Raw genomic sequence first — 19219 nt, 5'->3', positions numbered from 1 at the left:
GAAAAGAGTCGGTGCTGGGGCAGGAAGCAGACTAAAAGGATATGGCACCTGGTCCTCAAAACCTCTGAGAAGAAAGCAGTGGGGCCTCTGCCTCAGCCCCCAACACAGAGCAGCCTGTGAATTTCACAGCATCTGCAATCTCCTCTGGGAAGTCTACAAAGCCCTGGGAAGCATGCCAAGGAGACGGGCCAGTCTTTTCTCTCATATCTGGACGTTGTGAACAGAAGTTGGAATAGGAATGTTTCAGAGATTGTAAAATGCAGGGTTCTCTCTACCGCAACCCTAGCTTTACTCCAACAACGCCTAACTCCAGGGGAGTCCTGAGAGGAAAGGCTGAGGGCGGGGCATCCAACAAACTTGAGAGCCATGGGCACTTCACTTTTTCCTTTTCTCTTCATTCCCTTTCCTGAAACAATGAGGAATCCAACAAGATCAACACCCAAAACATCACAAAGTAGAGGGAAGAACCTGCAAAATGCATTAACCTTTGTATCATAGTGTTTTTATTTCTCTGAGAAGCACACATGTTCTGTGCATTCTGGGATTGAGCCGAGTGGTCCTTCAAGCTTCCATTGGAAAGGGTCAGGGATCTGGAAAGCCTAGTTCTTTTTCTTTCTTTTTTTTTTTTTAAGTTTACTTATTTGCTTTGAGAGAAAGAGAGCACAATGAGCAAGGTGCAGAGAGAGAGCACAATGAGGGAGGAGCAGAGAGAGAGAGGGAGAGAGAGAATCCCAAGCAAGTTCCATGCTGTCAGTACAAAGCCCAACACACCAGGGTCGATCCCATGAATTGTGATACAGACCTGAGCTAAAACCAAGAGACAGACATTCACCCAATTGAGCCACCTAGGTCTCCCAGTGCAGGTCTTTTTAAACAGTCCTTGGAAGCATTAATAGTGTGTCTACCAAAGCACTGGATTGTTTGCAGGAGTATCACATGCTTACACGGTGGAAATTAAAATAGCATGAGACAGATTTTAGGAAGCTCCTATCTGCCTCTGAACCACTGGATTTAATGACTTACATTAGGCCAGAATTTATATTAGGCCAGTATATAAATCTGCTTAATAAACAAAGAGAATTTAAAGTAATAATAAATGGATTTGGCTTAAAAAAAGGATATATCTGTTTAATGAACAAAGTGAATTTAAAATAAGTAATAAATGCGTTTGGTTAAAATTTTAAGGATATATATTTTAAAAATATATATCCTTCCTCCTACTCTAGATTTTGGTCCCCAGTTGTTACCAACGTGAACTCTTACATTTCCAACAGTCTCCTTCATACATTTGTGCATTGTATATGATTCTCAAAGTTGACTCTCAGATCTTAAAGATTTGTTAGGAAAAAGGGCTTATTCATTTGGTGGAAAAGTAATTTATTCTCAAATAGGAAAAAGGATCTAAAAATAATAGCAGCCATTAAAAATAGAACCAATGAATAGGTCTATTTTTAAAGAAAATGTGAAAACAATCATTTAAAAAGCAAGAGAAAACGCAGAAGTTGGAAAAGTTACCTTCACTCAAATACAGTGATCTAAGAAAGTAAGGATGAAGCCAAGGCAAAGAGGAAGAGAACAAAGGAGCAGGAGGAACAGAAATTGAGGGGCACCTGAGTAGCTTATACAGTTAAGCCTCTGACCTTGATTTCGGCTCAGGTCATGATCTCACAGTTCTGGAGTTCCAGCCCCACATTGCGCTCTGCACTGACAGTGCAGAGCCTACTTGGGATTATCTCTCTCTCTGTCTCTCTGCCCTTTCTCCAGTCATGCTCTCCCCATCTCGAAATAAATAAATAAACATTTAGGAAAAAGAAAAGAAATTGACTAGGAGGAGAGAGAGAGAATTCTAATGGTTACAAAAAAGTTGTTTTGTTTTACAGGCAAATGAGAAAAGTCTGAGTAGGATGATGTGGCCTTTAAATGATATATACGGTATTTCATCCAGAAAATATAGCAGGACCACTGAGCCAATTAAACAGGATTGTGAGCAAGAAGAAGCAATTCAAAGCATTTTGCCTTAAGGATTTAAGGGATATTACTCAGGGTTAGGAACTAGACAACAAATCAGGCCTGATGCTCCTCAGGGGTAAACAACTGAGGGGTAGAACCTGAATTCTGGTCCCTACCTACTGGACCGGGGGGATCATTCAACCTAACATGGCAATAACACAAAGTACAAATTGAGGGTGGTGCCTGGTAACATAATCTTAGGAGGGAAAGGCATTCTGTTGAGAAGCTTCATGAGTGGCAGCTAGCAGAGGATGTAATAATGAAAGAAGGCAGAGAGAATGTCTTGGAGACAAGTTTTTTGTGTTCTCAAGATGAATAAGGTTTTTGCTACTATCACAGGATACTTGAGTGTCAGAGAGCCAGCACCGGCGTGTATTAAGCCACAGAGCCTTGAAAGTAAACTTACCACTCATCAGAATGTAGGTTTGAGAATTTCCACAAGGTACCACAGCCAGAGACTCTGTGACAGAGGGCACAGCCTGGAAGCCAAGCACGTGGGGCAAGCATGCTAAGTCTGTTCGAGCTGACACTGATGGGGCCGCTTAGCCCTATGAGCTCTGCACACTTGAGCTCTAACTAGTGATGCTGGCAAAGGAAAGGGAGGGAGAGGCAGCAGTTCATTCCCTGAATGGGGCAGCACGGGCCCAAGGGACTGCTATAATTGCATTGACCAGGACCCTGCCCCTGAGAGCAAAAAAAAGAGTTACACCGACCCCACAAAGCCCTGTCAGAAGACGGGGGTTGCAGGAGAGCCGCCTGCGGAGCTGGTCCTGTTCCTTACCTCTTTCCAGGCATAGTATCTCTCTGCTTTAATGATCATGTCCACTACAAGGCTGTGGTTGCTTCTGGAGGCCACGGCCAGGGCAGTGTTCCCTTGCTACAAGTTAAAAATAAAAGTGTCAGGCAGGATGGCCTAGTGTTTAACAGCTCCAGCTTTGGAACAGAGGGGCCTGAGTTCAAATCTTGATCCTACTGCCTCCCTGCAGGGTGAACTTGGGTCAATCCTTAGCTTCTCTAGGTCTCAAAGGCTACCCCAGGTTGTAGTGGTGATGGGCAAATGTGGTAGTGCATATCAAGCCCTTAGGACTATGCATGATACATGGTAATTATTCAAGAGATGCTAGATATTGATGATGTCAGGGGCTGTATCCACAGGGCAGGGGAAAAGATTTAGGCTTAGGGACCCACCATCAACAGACGATGTTTTACACATCCTCTATTGATGAGAACCCAAACATCTCTCCGAGACCTTCAGAGGTCTGCCTGGCTCACTGCACTGGGAAGGCCTCAGCAAATAAATAATAGGATCACACATTTTTCTCCTCTGAGGACTGACTCCACCTGTGGTTTGAACTTTGGTCAGTGTGCCACACCTCCTTCCCCTGATAGCCTTTTCCTTCAGCTCCAAGAAGAGACCTCCTGATTTTAGCTGGGCATCTGACCAACCCAAACATTTCTCAGCCTCCCTTGCACTTAGATATGTAACCTAAGTTCTGTTATATAAATGGAAGTGGCATGTGCAACTTCTGGGAAGTATTTCTAAAGACAGTAAGGATGTCATTCTCTTTCCTTTCCTCTTCCTCCTGACTAGAATGCTCACAAGATGGCAGGAGCTTGAACAGCCATCTTAGGCCAAGAAGTTGAAGCCGTGTTTTAAGGAGGGTAAAAAGAAAAGTGCCAGATCTTATTAAGAATAATAGCACCCTTGAGGCCTAGCTAGTGGGAGAGCATGCAACTCTTGATCTCAGGGTTGTGAGTTTGAACCCCACATTGGGTGTAAAGATTAAATACATAAAATTAAAAAAAAAAAAAAACAGTAATAGCATCCATGACGAAACTACTCATTTATAGTACAGAATTCAACCCACAGGACTCCTATCTAGGATTTTTTTCTGTTCTATGGCTCTAACCAAAGGTGAGGGATTGGAAACTTAACCAAATGGAATAAGCAATCAGGGATATTCTGGACATAATTTGGGGCATGAGTGGCTTGGGAATCCATATGATATCTTGTACAAATTACAAAAGGCACACATTTGTCAAGATGGATATAGCCCAAAGCTATAGCACATAGCTTTGCAAGCTGTGTCCCCTAGATTTTAGGCCCTGCACAATGTACACATCTATATGCTTTCCTGAGCAAAGGATGGTGGTTTTTATTTATCTTCAAATGGCACAGGAAAAATGTGCTCAGCCATCCTGAAGATAATCAAAATGAATGGTCAGAAATAACCCAGAAGAAGGGAAATACAAATCAAAACCACACTGAGATACCACCTCACGCCAGTCAGAGTGGCTAAAATGAGCAAATCAGAGAACTCTAGATGCTGGCGAGGATGTGGAGAAACGGGCACCCTCCTACACTGTTGGTGGGAATGGAAACTGGTACAGCCCCTCTGGAAAACAGTGTGGAGGTTCCTCAGGAAACTAACAATAGAACTCCCCTATGACCCAGCAATAGCACTGCTAGGAATTTACCCAAGGGATACAGAAATGCTGATGCATAGGAGCACGTGTACCCCAATGTTCATAGCAGCACTCTCCACAATAGGTAAAACATGGAAAGAGCCTAAGTGTCCATCAACAGACCAATGGATCAAGAAGATGTGGTTTATCTATACCATGGAATACTCCATGGCAATGAGAAACAATGAAATCTGGCCATGTGTAGCAACATGGATGGACCTTGAGGGTGTTCTGCTGAGCGAAATAAGTCAGGCAGAGAAGGACAAATATCATATGTTTGCACGTATAGGAGGATTAGGAGGAACTTGACGGAGGAACAAGGGGGAGAAGAAGGGCGGAAATGGTGGGGGAAAGGGAGAGAGGCAAACCATGAGAGACTCTTGAATGCTGACAAAAACTGAGGACTGATGGATGTGGGGGCGGGGGATGGGCATAGAGGAGGACACTTATGGGGATGAGCACTGAGTGTTATGTGGAAACTAATTTGACAATAAACTATTTGTGAAAAAAAAAAAAAAAAAGAAAAGAAATAACCCAGAAGAAGTTCCAATTTTATGGACCTCCTGTTTCCATGCTTGGGGATCTGGCAGTTTATCCCAATCATTCTCTCACAGGGCTGAGCATCGCAACACAGGCCCCTCCCACCAGCCCACAGGGCTGTGAGTCGAGGTGCTGAGACCCAGGCGAGCTGGAAGATTAGGGCTGACAGTAATCAGTTCCTCATCAAAAGAGACAGCAATGAAATTAGGAAGAATGGCACTTGGCAGGCAATTAGCAAGTCTTTCATTGCATGCTGCCTAAATTCTAGCTTATGAAGCCATTTGAATCCGGATGCTCAGCCTACTGTGTGTGGGAAGGCAGCATTCGGAGAGGCAGCGTTTTCAAGTTCATAGGAAAACCCTCCCAGGCAGTGTGCACAGGAGTGGAAACCCAGAACCCATGCTGCTTAGGGTGGGAAGCCCTCCAGGAGCTTTGGGACACCCCTGACCAAGGGGGCAGGTTTCTGGGAAAGTCCTATTTACACCAAACTCTGGCTCCTTTTTTCCATCCATACTTTCATTCACTCTTACAGTCACTTATCCTTGGTAAAGATTGTGGGAATGAGTAGAAAAGGTAGTTTTTATCAATGAAATAGGTGTTGGCTGCCAACTATGTGCCAACTATGTGCCCAGAGAAAAAAGAGGGAAGAGGAGAAGGGAATATGGGAGAATCAAATTGTGAGTCAAATGGTAGCACTGAGGCTGCTATTTTCCAGGATATCTGGCCACAGGCACTGACAGCCCAGCACGAATTCCCTTCCCAATGCTATGGATTCTCCACCCACAAGAGTGCCCAGAGGTGCTAAGTGTTAATAAAAAAGTGGAATCCAGTATGAAAGGAAAGCGTGGTAAATACTAATGCAATGTGTGAATACTAATGCTAAATGCTAAAGGAAGGTAATGAGCCACAGTGGAAGTTTCACCCAAGTGACAGAGTTAATGCATGGATGCGTTTTCCTTCCTTATGCTTTTCTGGGTTTTCCAGATTGTCCACAATGGGCTTGCCTTTTTTTTTTTTTTTTTTTTTTTAGTAGGCTCACATCCAGTGTGGAGCCCAGAGCAGGGCTTAAACTAATGACCCTGATGAGATGAAGACCTGAGCTGAGATCAAGAGTCAGGCTTTTAACTGACTGAGTCACCCAGGTGCCCCAAGGCTTATATAACTTTTTACGATAATTAAAAAAATTGACATATAGAGAAAAGTAAAATAATACATGACAACTGCAAGTCCCACAGATGTAAAATGTGTGATTCTTCAACAGTAAGGAGGGTGAACTCAGCTTACACAGGGAGTTAGGGCTGTGCTGAGCTGATGAACAGTGTGGTTGAAGACAAGGAAGGGAAAAACAGCAAGGTGCAGAAGCGGTCACCTCTGCTCACAGCTGTGGGAAAGCTTCGGCTTTGAAGCCTGGCTCTGCATCTTACTATGTGTGTGATGCTGATATCACTGAAATCTCTTGAAAACTGGGCTAATTTTGGACACCTCACTGAGGAGATGTGACAATTGAACTAAGGTGCGTGTGTATGAGCACCTAACAGGGCTGCCACACCTTGGTCTCCTGCGTTTACACTTTTCAGTAAGCTAGAACCTAATGGCCGCCCCACAACCTTCCTGTGATTGAGCCTGCTTTACTGCATCAACGAACAAAGTTGTCTTTCTTTACAAACATGTCTAGACAATAACCAAAAGGTAGAAGCAACCCAAATGTCCATCCACAGATGAAAGGATAAACAAAATATGGTATGGACATACAATGCAATAGTATTCAGCCTTAAAAAGGAAGGAAAATTCTGACGCGTGCCACAACATAGATAAATCTTTAGGACATTATGCTAAATGGAATAAGCCAGTCACAAAATGATTAACACTGTACTATTTTATTTACATGAGGTACCCAGAAGAGTCAAGTTCAGAGAAGCAGAAAATAAAGTGGTGGTTGCTAGAGGCTAGGGAAGGACGAGGAAATGGGTAGCTGTTCATAGAGTTTCAGTTTTGCAAGATGAAAAAGTTCTAGAGATTGGATGCATAACAGTGTGAACAGATTTAACACTACTGAACTATCCATTTAAAAATGGTTAAGATGATGGGGCACCTGGGTGGCTTGATCGGTTGAGAGTCCGACTTCGGCTCAGGTCATGATCTCACAGTTCATGGGTTTGAGCCCCATGTCGGTCTCTTTGCTGACAACTCAGAGCCTGGAGCCTGCTTCAGATTCTGTGTGTGTCTCTCTCTCTGCCCCTGCCCTGCTCATATTCTGTCTCTCTCTGTCTCAAAAATAAACATTAAATTTTTTTTAAAGGGTCAAGATGATAAATTTTGTTATATTGATTTCACAATTAAAATTTTTTTTTAAATTTAAGTAAAAATAGTTTAGACACATGTATATTTATTCACTGACTGTAGCTCTGTTTATAAAAGCAAAAGATTAGGAACAATTTAAATGCCCACCAGCTAAACACTAAACAAATTATGATATGTCCACACCACAGTATATTGTGCAGCTACCCAAAAAAGAATGAAGAAACTCTCCTTGTACAAATATGGAACAGTTTCCACTTTATATTTTTGAAGGAGAAAAGCTAAATGCAGGACAATCTGTACAGGTATAGCACCACTGTGTAAAAAGGACAGAGGAGTGTAGTAAGACTGTTAGAGGTTTATGCTTGCTTGTTTATGCATAAACAGAAACTGGAAAGAACAGAGAAATTTATGATAACAGATCCACTGGCAAGGGTGGTACAGGAACCAGACAAACGGGGTCAGGGGTAGGTGGGACATTTTTACTGTAAAATCTTTACTGATTATATTTTTAAATTTTGGACCACCCGAATCTTTAATCTTTTCCAGAGATTAATACAAAATTTTAATTTAAAAAACACATACTTTAGGGATGGCTGGCTGGCTGAGTTGGTAGAGCATGTGACTATTCATCTTGGGGTTATAAATTCAAGCCCTACATTGGGTGTAGAGATTACTTATATAAAAAAAAAAAAAAAACTTTAAAAAAGTACATATTTTATTATGCAGAGTAAAATTTCTTACCCACATACCTCAATCACAATCAGCTGTTTTACTATCAGGATACAAGGTTTCTCTAAGGTTTGTCCATTTTTTTCACAAAGGGTATGCTAAGGTTGCTGTTCAAGGCTTACAGCCTACAGAGAGCTCTTCACAAGCATCTTGGCTGAACACAGTGAAGTCCGTGAGCTTACCTTATCGACAACCTTCAGGTCACAGCCTGCCTTCAGCAAGGTGTCCACCAGTTCCACATTGCCAAGATCAGCAGCTATGTGCAAAGGAGTCTGCTGCCTCTGCCATGAGAAATTTCAAAAATGTAATCTAAACACATTAAAGAGAAAAACTTGAATAATGAAAAGGCAAAGGGAAAGTAGAGATGTCCTATTTAGGCACGAGGGAAAATAGATTAAGATCACATTTTAAAAGAAGTACGGGGACATTTGCTGCACGATTATTGACAACAGTGAAAAACTGAAAGGAAGTTACATGTTTGACAAAGAGACTCATTGGATAAACTGAGATATATCCACATGTTGGATTAGCAGGCAGCCACTGAAAATTACTTCTAAAATATGACTTCAATATGATGTACTACAATAGTCAAGTTCATAGCGACAGAAAGCAGAGTGGCGGTTGCCAGGAACTGCAGGGAGGGCAGAATGGGGAGTTAGTGTGTCCTGAGTACAGAGTTTCAGTTTGGGAAGACAGAAGAAGTTCTGGAGCTGGGTGGTGGTGACAGTGGCAGAGCAAGGGGAATGTACTTCAGGTCACTGAAGGATACATTTAACAACGGTTAAAATGGTAAATTTTATGTCATGTGCACTTAACCACAAATTAAACAATGGTTTCAAAGATTAATTTTTAAAACGTAAAAAATACTCGTTTAACACTGAAAGCCTCAGGACACAGCACTGTATCTAGAGAAGGAAACACATCAGCAATAGTAATAATAATGTCAAGATGGCAGAATTAGGGGCTATTTTTATGGCTTTCTCGATGCTTTTCTCTATCTTGTAAATTCCCTATGTTTATATAAGAGAGTGCAAAACTCGTAATTTCTTTCTGGGGTAATCATTTTCTTCACAAGATGATAACGGTGTTTCAAAGAAATACAGTATCACAAGAAAATCACACACTTTAATCTCTCACTGACAGGAATGCTAATGTGCAGACATTTCTAAAATATTAGTACTGAAAGGAATGCTGTTTATGGTTTAGTCCAACCCTTAAACCAGAGACAGGAAGCAACTTCCCCAGGGTCACACAGCTGGATGATAGCATCTAGCTCCGTACTCTGCCAATGAGACACAGGGCCAACCAGCTTGGGGCGTTAGTATAATTAGTATTAGAAAGCAGTGATTAGAAGACTCACTTTTGGGTTGCAATCAGCCCCTCTGGGGGCTCAGCCAAAACATCACACTTACACTGACAAACAATCAAAGGTCTCCGTCGACATGGAACAGAGACACAAGTGTCATACCTCAAACACCAATAAAATCTCAATTTGACAACACTGCTGTAAGTCTAGAAGGCAGGAAATGAATGAATATGTTAACAAGAGTTCTCTTTCTTAGAGGAATGACAAATTATAAATTTTTATCTTATTTATATTTTCTTATTGTTATACATTGAATATATTCCCAATCTAACAGAGAACTGAAATGATTAAGTCTAGGTCTATAACCGGCGGGCAGCCTAACAAACCCTCCTTTCTAGAGTGAATCTAACCAATTATGATGAAACCGAAATCACACATGAGTTCTGTGTATAGAGCAAAGATTATGCACATTAGGAAATATTTGGGGCATTAACATCTTCAGACACGTTAAGTATGTATAACAACAAAAAGGTTCCCCTTCCCTCCCCCACAAACATTTAGGATAGTAAAACACAAGGAGCAGCAAGGTCCCTGGAGGAAGAAAGGGACGGAAGTGTAGGTAAGTCTCTATTCCCATCTGGCACAAAGGAACTCCTAGGTTGGAGATGGAGGAGACTGGACAGATCTGTGGCACTGCACCGGTGCCAAAGACATGGAAACAGAGGGCTCCCCAGGGGGCTAGGCAGGCATGCACACTGTATCTGGTTGCTCCCTCCCCTCAGGGTCCAGCTGAGGCTTCTCTAGGTAGAGACAACCAGAACGCCAAGAGGAGTCTCGAGTTCTCACCTGTCTCCAGGGCTCCAAAAGGGCTCCTCTCCCAAAAGTTTCTCTTCCTACTTCCCATAGCTCCTGGTAGAGGCAGCTCAGCGCCAGAGGAGGCCACGATTCAGACAGTGCCCACCCCTATAAATCTTCCACCTCACCATTTCCATATCTAGCCAGTGATGGATTCCTCTTACGGGGCATTTGACTCTGCTCCAGTAGATTGAATTTATGGTGCCCTTTATTTATTCCAAGAGGTCTCTTTTGCCTTTAGATAAAAGACACATTTACAGTCTCTAGTACAGAAACAAAACTTCCTCCTTGTGGTAAAGGGCTACTGGCCAATTATATTTCATACTGAAGGAGTGGCTTTGATTTAAAGAGCATCTAGCAATTTAACTCTGAGCTACTATTTATCTATCAGAAGTGCTGGGCCTGTTAAATGTGAGCAGTAACTGATCCCCAGTTGTGTGTTTGAAAAAGTATGTGTGTGCAAGTGGGAGTGGGGGTTACAGAGGAAAATGGATAAAAAGAATATGTATATTTTTCCCGGAAAATTTTCAAGGCAACTTGAACTTGCTCAAAACTACCTGTAACCACACACTGCACTGAATCATAAGAAAGCAGACTCTCTAGGTTCGTATTGCCTGGCTTACCTGATTTAAGATGTCAGTGTCATGCTGTGCACTTAGTAAGCTCTTTACAATTGTGATATGGTTGTTGATAACGGCTAAATGAAGAGGGGACTCCTTTGGCTGCAGAAAGAAAGAACATTTTCAAATCCAAAAGGATCCTGGCTTCATCATTCACACCAAAAAGAAAGTCGTTTCAACAGACATCTCCTAATAATCTCTGAGTACTAGAATTGCCTTGCACAGCAGGCCAATAGCAAGCATTCAGCATCAGTTCCATCCCAGGACTGTGCGACAAACCTGCTCACCAGCAATCAGCTCTAGGACTATACACTGAGCACCTACTATGCGAGGCTAGGGATTGCTTCTAATCCAGTGGGACGGGAAAATATTGTTGTTGTTGTTGTTGTTGTTTTTAATCACAAAATAAATATATAAATTGTGATAAGTGCTTTGGAGGAAAAGTAGAGACTGGTATGAGAGTATATGTGGGATGGGCAGAGGGCTGACCTTACTGGAGATGAGAAAAAGCTTTCCTGAAGAACTGACACTTGTGCTTTTAGAAGAAGGATAAGAAATATGAAATAGGCTTAACTGCGGGACTTTTCAGAGCCTTCAAAAAACTAATGTATGGGGGTGGGGGGGTGGGGATAGCTACAAGGAGGAAAAAGCAGTATTTCCTGGAATGATTTGATCTAGAGTTCTTTCTCCTTAGATCATTCCATGGGACTAATGCTCCACTCACCCGGGGGGCACCATTCTCATGTTTAGCCCTCCCATGTATGTAGAGTATATATACAGCCCCAGGATGTTTTTGAAGCCTCTCCAGCATGTTCCCCTGTCCTCATTTGCAGTTAAAATGGCTGTCTGGTAGCCACACCTTCACCTGGAGTGTCCTAGCCCCTCTCAGCCATCTCCAGGGGTGGGCTTCTTCCCCTGCCCTGCCAGGCTGTCATGACCAGATCTAGAATCACACACTTACCTCCTGCTGCCTCAGTGACACACAGCTGCCACTGGCCCATGAAGACAAGAGAGAAACGTCTCCAGGAATAGAGAAGGTAGCCGAAAAGAAAAAAAAAAAAAAAAAAAGGTAGGGGAGAAAGAGGTGAGCATGAGAGAGAGCAAGCTGAGGGGCAGTCACGGTAGAGGGAAGGTCTTGGGAGATTAACGGCAAGGAGGATGGGGAGGGGTACAGGTATCAAAAAGCAGGTGCGGGCAGAAGACCCAGCAAGGCTGTGAACAGTAGTAGGGCTGAGAGCCAAGACAGGAAACACAGGTGTGTGTGAGGGTGGACGATGAAGGTAGAGCGCAGTGTCGCTCAAGGAAAAGAGAGATTAATAATAAGCACCAAGTTAGGGACATTTAACATATTCTTATAATGCTACTTACTGTATACTCACTTCCCCAATAGTTTATACTCTGAACTCTGGGCTAACAGTTTTTATTAACAATAACCCTAGCAGTTAGATCTTCTATTCTTCACTTCATTTATTTTTTAATTTTTTTTAATGTTTATTTATTTATTTTTTTGAGAGACAGAAAGACAGAGCACGAGTGGGAAGTGAGCAGAGAGAAAGGAATCTGAAGCAGGCTCCAGGTTCCGTGCTATCAGCACAGAGCCCGATCCGGGGCTTGAACCCACAAACCATGAGATCATGACCTGAGCTGAAGTCAAACGTTTAACCGACTGAGCCACTCAGGAGCCCCTATTCCCCCACTTTATATATGAGGGGCAGAGCAGTTAAATAACTTCTCCATGGCTTTGGAGCCTGGAAGTGGCAGAGACAGCATGTGAACCCCTAATCTGCCAGACGCCAACACTGGCACCAGGCTCCTTCCCAGGAAACCTACCATGAAAGAAACTGATGAAAAAGATGTACTGAGTTGGCAAGAGCATCACCAGCCCACAGAGGGAGAGGAGAGGAGGGGGCAGGCAGGACACCATGGCCGCATAAATCAGACTGCCACAGGGGTGAGCAATGAAATGGAGATGGCTGGGCTGGTCAGGGCAGTGTGGGAGGGAGGCTTTCTGTGCAGGCCTCTTCTACTCAGGAAGAATGTTCTGTCTTGAGGCACCAAGCATGAAAAAAGAAAAAGCGTCCCTTGGGCCAGGAAGTAGGCAGTGTCCTCCCAGCCGGGGCCCCCAGCCTTGCTGGCACCCAGCCCTTTCTGAGAAATGGGAACCATCCTCGGATAGACCTGGGGAGTTCAGAGCCAATGCCTCTAATGTCATTCTCCAAAAACTACCAGACATGGTCAAACCATATCCCTTCTCTCCAATTAATATAGTAAATATAATAAACAGTAATGGCCAACCACGATCCGAGGAAATAATATTCTCACAGGAGAAGTGAAAAGAGAGTGAAAAATAGAGGAATGCTTTCCAACTACTGCCAGCACAGAGGGCCTTTGTTAATCCTACCAAAGCCAACTCAAACTTCAGAAAACCTAAATCAGTATAAAGGATTGACTTTCAAAAGAAAAACAAGATCACTCAGTGATCACCCAGGCTCCAAGGGAGGGAAAAATGATCTCTCTCCTTCCCATTTATAACAGTGGCCTTTTTCCCACATACTGATAAACTTAATACAGGAATAATGGCATCCCTGGACATCTGAGACAGTTTTATTGCAGCAGATATCAATATTTAAAGCACAAAGATTTCATTTTGTTCGGGAACTTCAATGACTTTATAAAATTCATCCCTTGCATTTTATTTCTCAAGATTAAGACTCAGCCTCCAAAAGAAGTCAGTCAGCTTCCCCAGAAAGAACTCCTCCTTTGTGAACATCTCATTCCCCTTCCCCCGCCTCCACCAACTATCTGCAAGGAGCATCTCTGCACCCAGCTAGGCTCCAGCGCCAGGATCAAAGCCCATGTTATTGGAATAGACTCACTTCCACTTCCTGGTGCAGGTCAACATGCTCCCCGAGAAGATAGCTCACAAGGGATGTGTGGCCGTTCTGGGTTGCTATCTGCAAAGCACTGGTGTTGAGCTGCAAGACACAGGTGGAAAAGGCAGGGAGGACCCCCATTACAATCCAGCCTGCTTTCTGATATTCATCACATGGTAATTAATTAATACAATGAAACATACAACTATTTACAAAAGAAGATCCAACGTGGTTCTTATTATTTTGAGAGCCTCTTCATTATTTCTAAGTGTTTCCCATACAGGAGAGTCCTAGTTAACACATGCCTCCAGCAGATATGAGTTAAATCCCTGTCGTCCCTCTCTAAGTACAAAGTGGACCAGGGCTGAGTCTTCTCTCCGTACACCCTGCAAACACCCTCCTTGAGCCAAAATGGCTGACTTGGTATTGGCCCCAGGAACTCCCTCAACACCTGCTGCTCCCAACTGCTTACCTGCAGCTCTCCCTTCTGCCAGGTCTGGCTTCAAAGCTCAGCATGATTGCTACCCATGTGCAGTGTTCCCTCATGGCCCCTTACTCAACTCCTTCAGTGCCTCTCCTTCCCTGGCTCCAGCTGCCTCCCACCATTCCCTATGCTCAAGTGGCTTTGCTTGCTGTGAACGCCAGATAACAAAATTGCTCTTGATTTATCCTGCCATCCTCCAAAAAGTCTTAGCATGGTGCTTTGCAATAGTATAAGGTCAATGGATAGTTGATGATTGATTAATTTTAAGATTGCTACAAAGTATTTCTAGGCCCACCAACCAAATAAGGTTCTATAGGATGTTATGTTTTCCAAGAAATGGCTGCCTAAGTAACTACCATCTCACATGCCTGCCTGCACTGTGACCATCCACTCTCCCATCAAGAGGTCTCCCCTGGAGTCTGCCTGGACCAATCAAGAGTATGGCAGAAGTGACAGTGTTCCAGGTCCAGGTGCAGCCGCTACCCAGCCTGGCAGCTTCAGCTCCCTGCCTATTAAAAACCATCTGCCATGGTGTGAAGAAGAGAGACAACATGTCTGTGCTGTTCAAGAGCTCCAGCTGAGCTCCCAGCCAACAGCTGCCACCAACTGCCAGGCGTGTGAGTGAGCCACGTGAACGGCCAGCTCAGTTAAGCTTTCAAAGAACCTAAGTCCTGGCTGACATCTGACTACAACCACATAACAGACCCAAAGTAAGAACGTCTCAGCCCAAGAACCATGAAAGATAATAAGGCTTATCTTGTTGGGTTCAGCCATTGCACTCTGGGTTGGTTTGTTATGAAGCAACAGATAAGATGCTAAAAAGAACAATACACATGCTGACCAACTGGACTCTGGCTGGAGCTCCTACTAAATGTCTATATGACCTGTAAGTGGCCTCTCAAGTATGGGCCTCCTTGTCTTCATCTGTAAAAAAGAACGCAACTATCAGTTTTTATCAGTGCTAACAACAAATTGCCACAAACTCAGTTGTTAAACAATACAATTGTATTATGATACCATTCTGGAGGTCCAAAGTCTGAAGTGGGTCTCACCGGGCTAAATTAAAGGCCTTTCTGGAGGCCCTCGGGATGATTCACGTCTTTGACTTTCCCAGTTTGTAGAAGCCGCCCACATCCTGTGACTCATGGCCACTCCCTCCTCCCACCAAGTCCTCACCCTACATCACTCTCACCTCCTCACTTGCCTTCCTCTTCTACCTTAAAAGACCTTTGTGATTACGTTGGGCCAACCTGGATAATTGAGGGAAATCTCATTTTAAGGTCAGCTGATTAGCAACCTTAATTCCATGTGCAACCTGAATCCCGCTCTGCCTTGTAACATAACATAGTCACAGGTTCCGAGGATTAGGATATGGACAACTCTGGACAGTGGCGGGCTAGCATTACTGTGTGGAATCCACATTCCACAAAAAAATTATTGAGCACTTATTATGTGCCAGGCACTATGTTGGATGGTGGGGAGATATGACGGTAAACAAGATGTCCATTACTACACTCCAGTAGAGGTGGACAATCGATCTATAGATTGGCAGACTGGTAGGTCAGTGAAACTGTGGATGGAAAATAAATTTATTTACTAGATCTAGATGTTATTAGAATAATATCAGCTAGTAATAAGGGCAAGAAAACAAAGTAAAACAGTAGGACTGGAGGGCTACTTTCTGGTGAGTGAGCAAGAAAATCCTCCCAGGTGGGCGACATGTGGACGAAGATCAGAATGGTAAGAAGTGCCCAGATGAGAAGATCTAACTCAGAAACAAGTTTGTGAAGAACCTGAAGCCAGGACATAGTAGGAAGAGCTGTGGCACTCCAGCATGTCACCCCAGAGGCACTACAGGCACAGTGGGTAGGGCCTACAGACTTTTTAAGAGCCAAAGAAATGTTTAAAATCTTTTTTAAAAAAATGATTGATTCCAAGATACCAAAAGAAAACCATGAATTTAAAGTGAATAAATATTTAATTGACATATTCATACCTCATTGATTCTTAAATGTAACAGTCATAAAATATTCATTACATTTGTAAACAATTTGTAGGTTAAATCTTTTCACCTCCTCGAATTCCCAAGGATGCACAGAGTTCTAAGAAACCAGAGTCAGTCATAAATTAGGGGAGTTTATCATAGCCAATAAAAAAGTTTTTGAAAATAATTTACAGCAAAAGAAATTAATGTGGAATTTTGGGGCATTTAAATATGTTTGATAAGGTATGAGGGTAGGGTTTCCGAAATGAGTTGTTAAGGTCTACAAAAGTCTTCACTGGACCAGAGGTGATTAGTACGACCCTGAAGAGCACCTATTGCCCAAATCTTGGGCACTGTTACATCCAGCACAAATGGATGAAGCCTCTGCTCACAGCTAAATCCATAATCTCCAGTTACCTTCTCAGAAATGACCCAGGGACACCCGGGTGGCTTAGTTGGTTAAGCGTCCGACTTTGACTCAGGTCATTATCTCATGGTTCATGAGTCCAAGCCCCACAGTAGGCTCTCTGCTATCAGTGTGGAGTCGGCTTCAGATCCTCTATCTTCCCCTCTTTCTGCCCTTCCCCTGTTTGTGCCCCTGATATGGGGCTTAAACTCACAAACTGTGAGATCATGACCTGAGCAGAAGTCGGACGCTTAACCAACCAAGCCACCTAGGTGCCCCTATCATTAATATTTTTTGGCAGCCATATAATATTCCAAGAAAAAGATGCAGCAAACTTTTATTTGGCTTTCCTCTAGGATTCACTGCATTTATAGGTTGTATCTAATTCTCAGCCACTGGAGGCAACTTTATTATCTATCTTAATGCATGTAGCTTTTTCCAAGGTTATTCCCTTAACAGAATTTCTCAAGCCTGAGTGAAAAGAAAGTGACAGAATGCTTTTCAAAAAGCATTGTACAAATGTACAGTCCCACCAGCAGAATACAGGTATATAAAACATTACTGGTTTGGAACTTTATTCTTGATTCTAATGTTTAACTTTGTACCTTTTGAAAAGGAATTGTCTCTAAGGCATATCTTGCTTTACTGCACCTCACTGATACTGCTTTTTTTTTTTTTTTTTTCAAGTTAAAGACACAAGACATCAGTGCAGGAAGTAACTGCAGATGTGGTGGAAATAGCAAGAGAACTAGAAGTAGAAGTAGAGCCTCAGCTGGAAAAGCTCTGACTCTTGATTTTGGCTCAGGACATGATCTCACGGTTTATGAGATGGAGCCCCGTGTCAGGCTTTGTGCTGACTGCACGGAGCCTGCTTGGGATTCTCTGTTCTCTCTCTCTGCCCTTACCCCCACTTGCTCACTCTCTCTGTCTCTAAAATAAACATTTAAATTTTTTTTAAAAAAATCGCCACAGCCACCCCACCCTTCAGCAACCATCATCTTGATCCATCAGCAGCTGTCAACATCAAGGCAAGACCTTCCACCAGCAAAAAGATTATGACTCACTGAAAACTTAGAGGATAGTTAGCATTCTTTAGCAATAAACTATTTTTTTAATTTTTTTTTTGAGAGAGAGAGAGAGCAAGGGAAGGGCAGAGAGAGAGGGAGAGAGAGAGAATTCCAAGCAGGCTCCATGCTGTCAGTGCAGAGCCTGATGTGGGGCTCCATCTCATGAACCATGAGACCATGACCTGAGACAAAATCAAGGGTCAGATGCCTAATGAACTGAGCCACCCAGGTGCCCCAGCAATAAAGTATTTTTTGATGAAGGTGTGTATATTGTTTTTGGGGGGGGGGGCATAATGTTATTGCACACTTAACAGACTATAGGAAAATGTAAACATGACTCTTATAGGAACTAGGAAACCAATAAATTTATTTCACTCACTTTTTTGTGATACATGCTGTTTTGCAGTGGTCTGGAACCAAACCTGCAGTATCTTTAAGGTGTGCCTGGACAGTGCTCTGACCTGGAGAGAGCTCCAACATTTATTGGCACTTAAAAAAAAAGCAAGGTGCAGAGCAGCAGATACATGCAGTGTGCTACCATCCATGTGGCGTCAGTACTTACATGTGTGTGTGCTTAGTCAGATAAAATAAGCTATTAATTACATTACTTCTAGGGAGGAGAAATCGAGATGTATTGTTGGAATATAACACTTTTCATCATATACCCTTTGGTACTATTCCGAGTTTTTGTTATTTTCATTATAATTAAAAATTATTTAGAAAAATGGAAAGTAACACCATCTGAAAGGCAAGGCCATCACTGTGGTGAGAATCCTCACCACTGCCAGCGACTAGTCAGATAATCCTGAATGAGTTCCTTAACTTTTCTAAATTTTAGTTTCCTCACCAAAAAATGAAGATAGGTGACAAAGGATCTTAACACCACGAATACAAAAGCATTCTGCATTTACAAGAAGGCTCCATCCTGTCTTCTTCAAGCTTCAGACTGACCACTTGGGCTTCCACACAATTTTTTTTTCTGTATATACTGTGCATAAGCCAGGCATATACAGTTGTTAGGGAGAAATCAAGGTACAGTGAGCATGTCTCTGTACTTGAGATGTAACAACTATCTGCTCCGTTTGCCCCTGTTTTCCAAAATTACAAATAGTAATTCTACAAAAGCCTAGTGAGTGGATCAGTGCAGGACCAGACTACTCAAAGAACGTTAAGAGTCCCCCTCCACTATGTGAGCGAACATGGATGGCATGTAGCACGTACTTTATCTGGAACGTTGATATCACTTCCTGCTGTCAGTAGCACTTTGCTGCATTCTTCATGACCTCCTTTAACAGCCAGAAAGAATGGTGTTTCTCCATTCTTAGAAAAAAAAAAAAAGGAAAAATGTTCAAATTAATTGCCCCTTGGCATGAAATAAAATTACTTGAGGAATAGCATGCTTTCTGTATACCCTTTGTGCATTACTCTTAATGGATAGTGTTTACTGAGCATCTATACGACAATTTATATTGCCAAGACTATACACCGCGGCAGTGTTAAATGGACAGCATTGTGAGGTCAGGATTAGTATTATCCCCATTTTACAGATAAGGAAACTAAGCCTTAGCTGAAAAGTAA

The 19219-nt window shown here is 42.8% G+C and overlaps 1 protein-coding gene across 1 annotated transcript in view; it reads right to left on the bottom strand.

The window, feature by feature from the left end:
- ANKDD1B (ankyrin repeat and death domain containing 1B) overlaps positions 1 to 19219 on the bottom strand; it is a 62143-nt gene that overhangs the window by 5723 nt on the left and 37201 nt on the right. The window contains exons 8-12 of the mRNA XM_039245559.1: positions 18863 to 18961; positions 13704 to 13802; positions 10831 to 10929; positions 8229 to 8327; positions 2792 to 2887 (exon numbers count right to left, since the gene is read on the bottom strand). Of these exons, the coding sequence (XP_039101490.1) occupies positions 2792 to 2887; positions 8229 to 8327; positions 10831 to 10929; positions 13704 to 13802; positions 18863 to 18961 (492 nt within the window). The remainder of the gene's footprint in view (positions 1 to 2791; positions 2888 to 8228; positions 8328 to 10830; positions 10930 to 13703; positions 13803 to 18862; positions 18962 to 19219) is intronic.

This window comes from Hyaena hyaena, unplaced genomic scaffold (genome assembly GCF_003009895.1).
Source record: "Hyaena hyaena isolate Hyena2069 unplaced genomic scaffold, ASM300989v1 scaffold_260, whole genome shotgun sequence".
Taxonomy (NCBI): Eukaryota; Metazoa; Chordata; class Mammalia; order Carnivora; family Hyaenidae; genus Hyaena; species Hyaena hyaena.
Note: the sequence above shows the minus strand (reverse complement) of the source record. Positions and strands in the feature narration are given on the sequence as shown.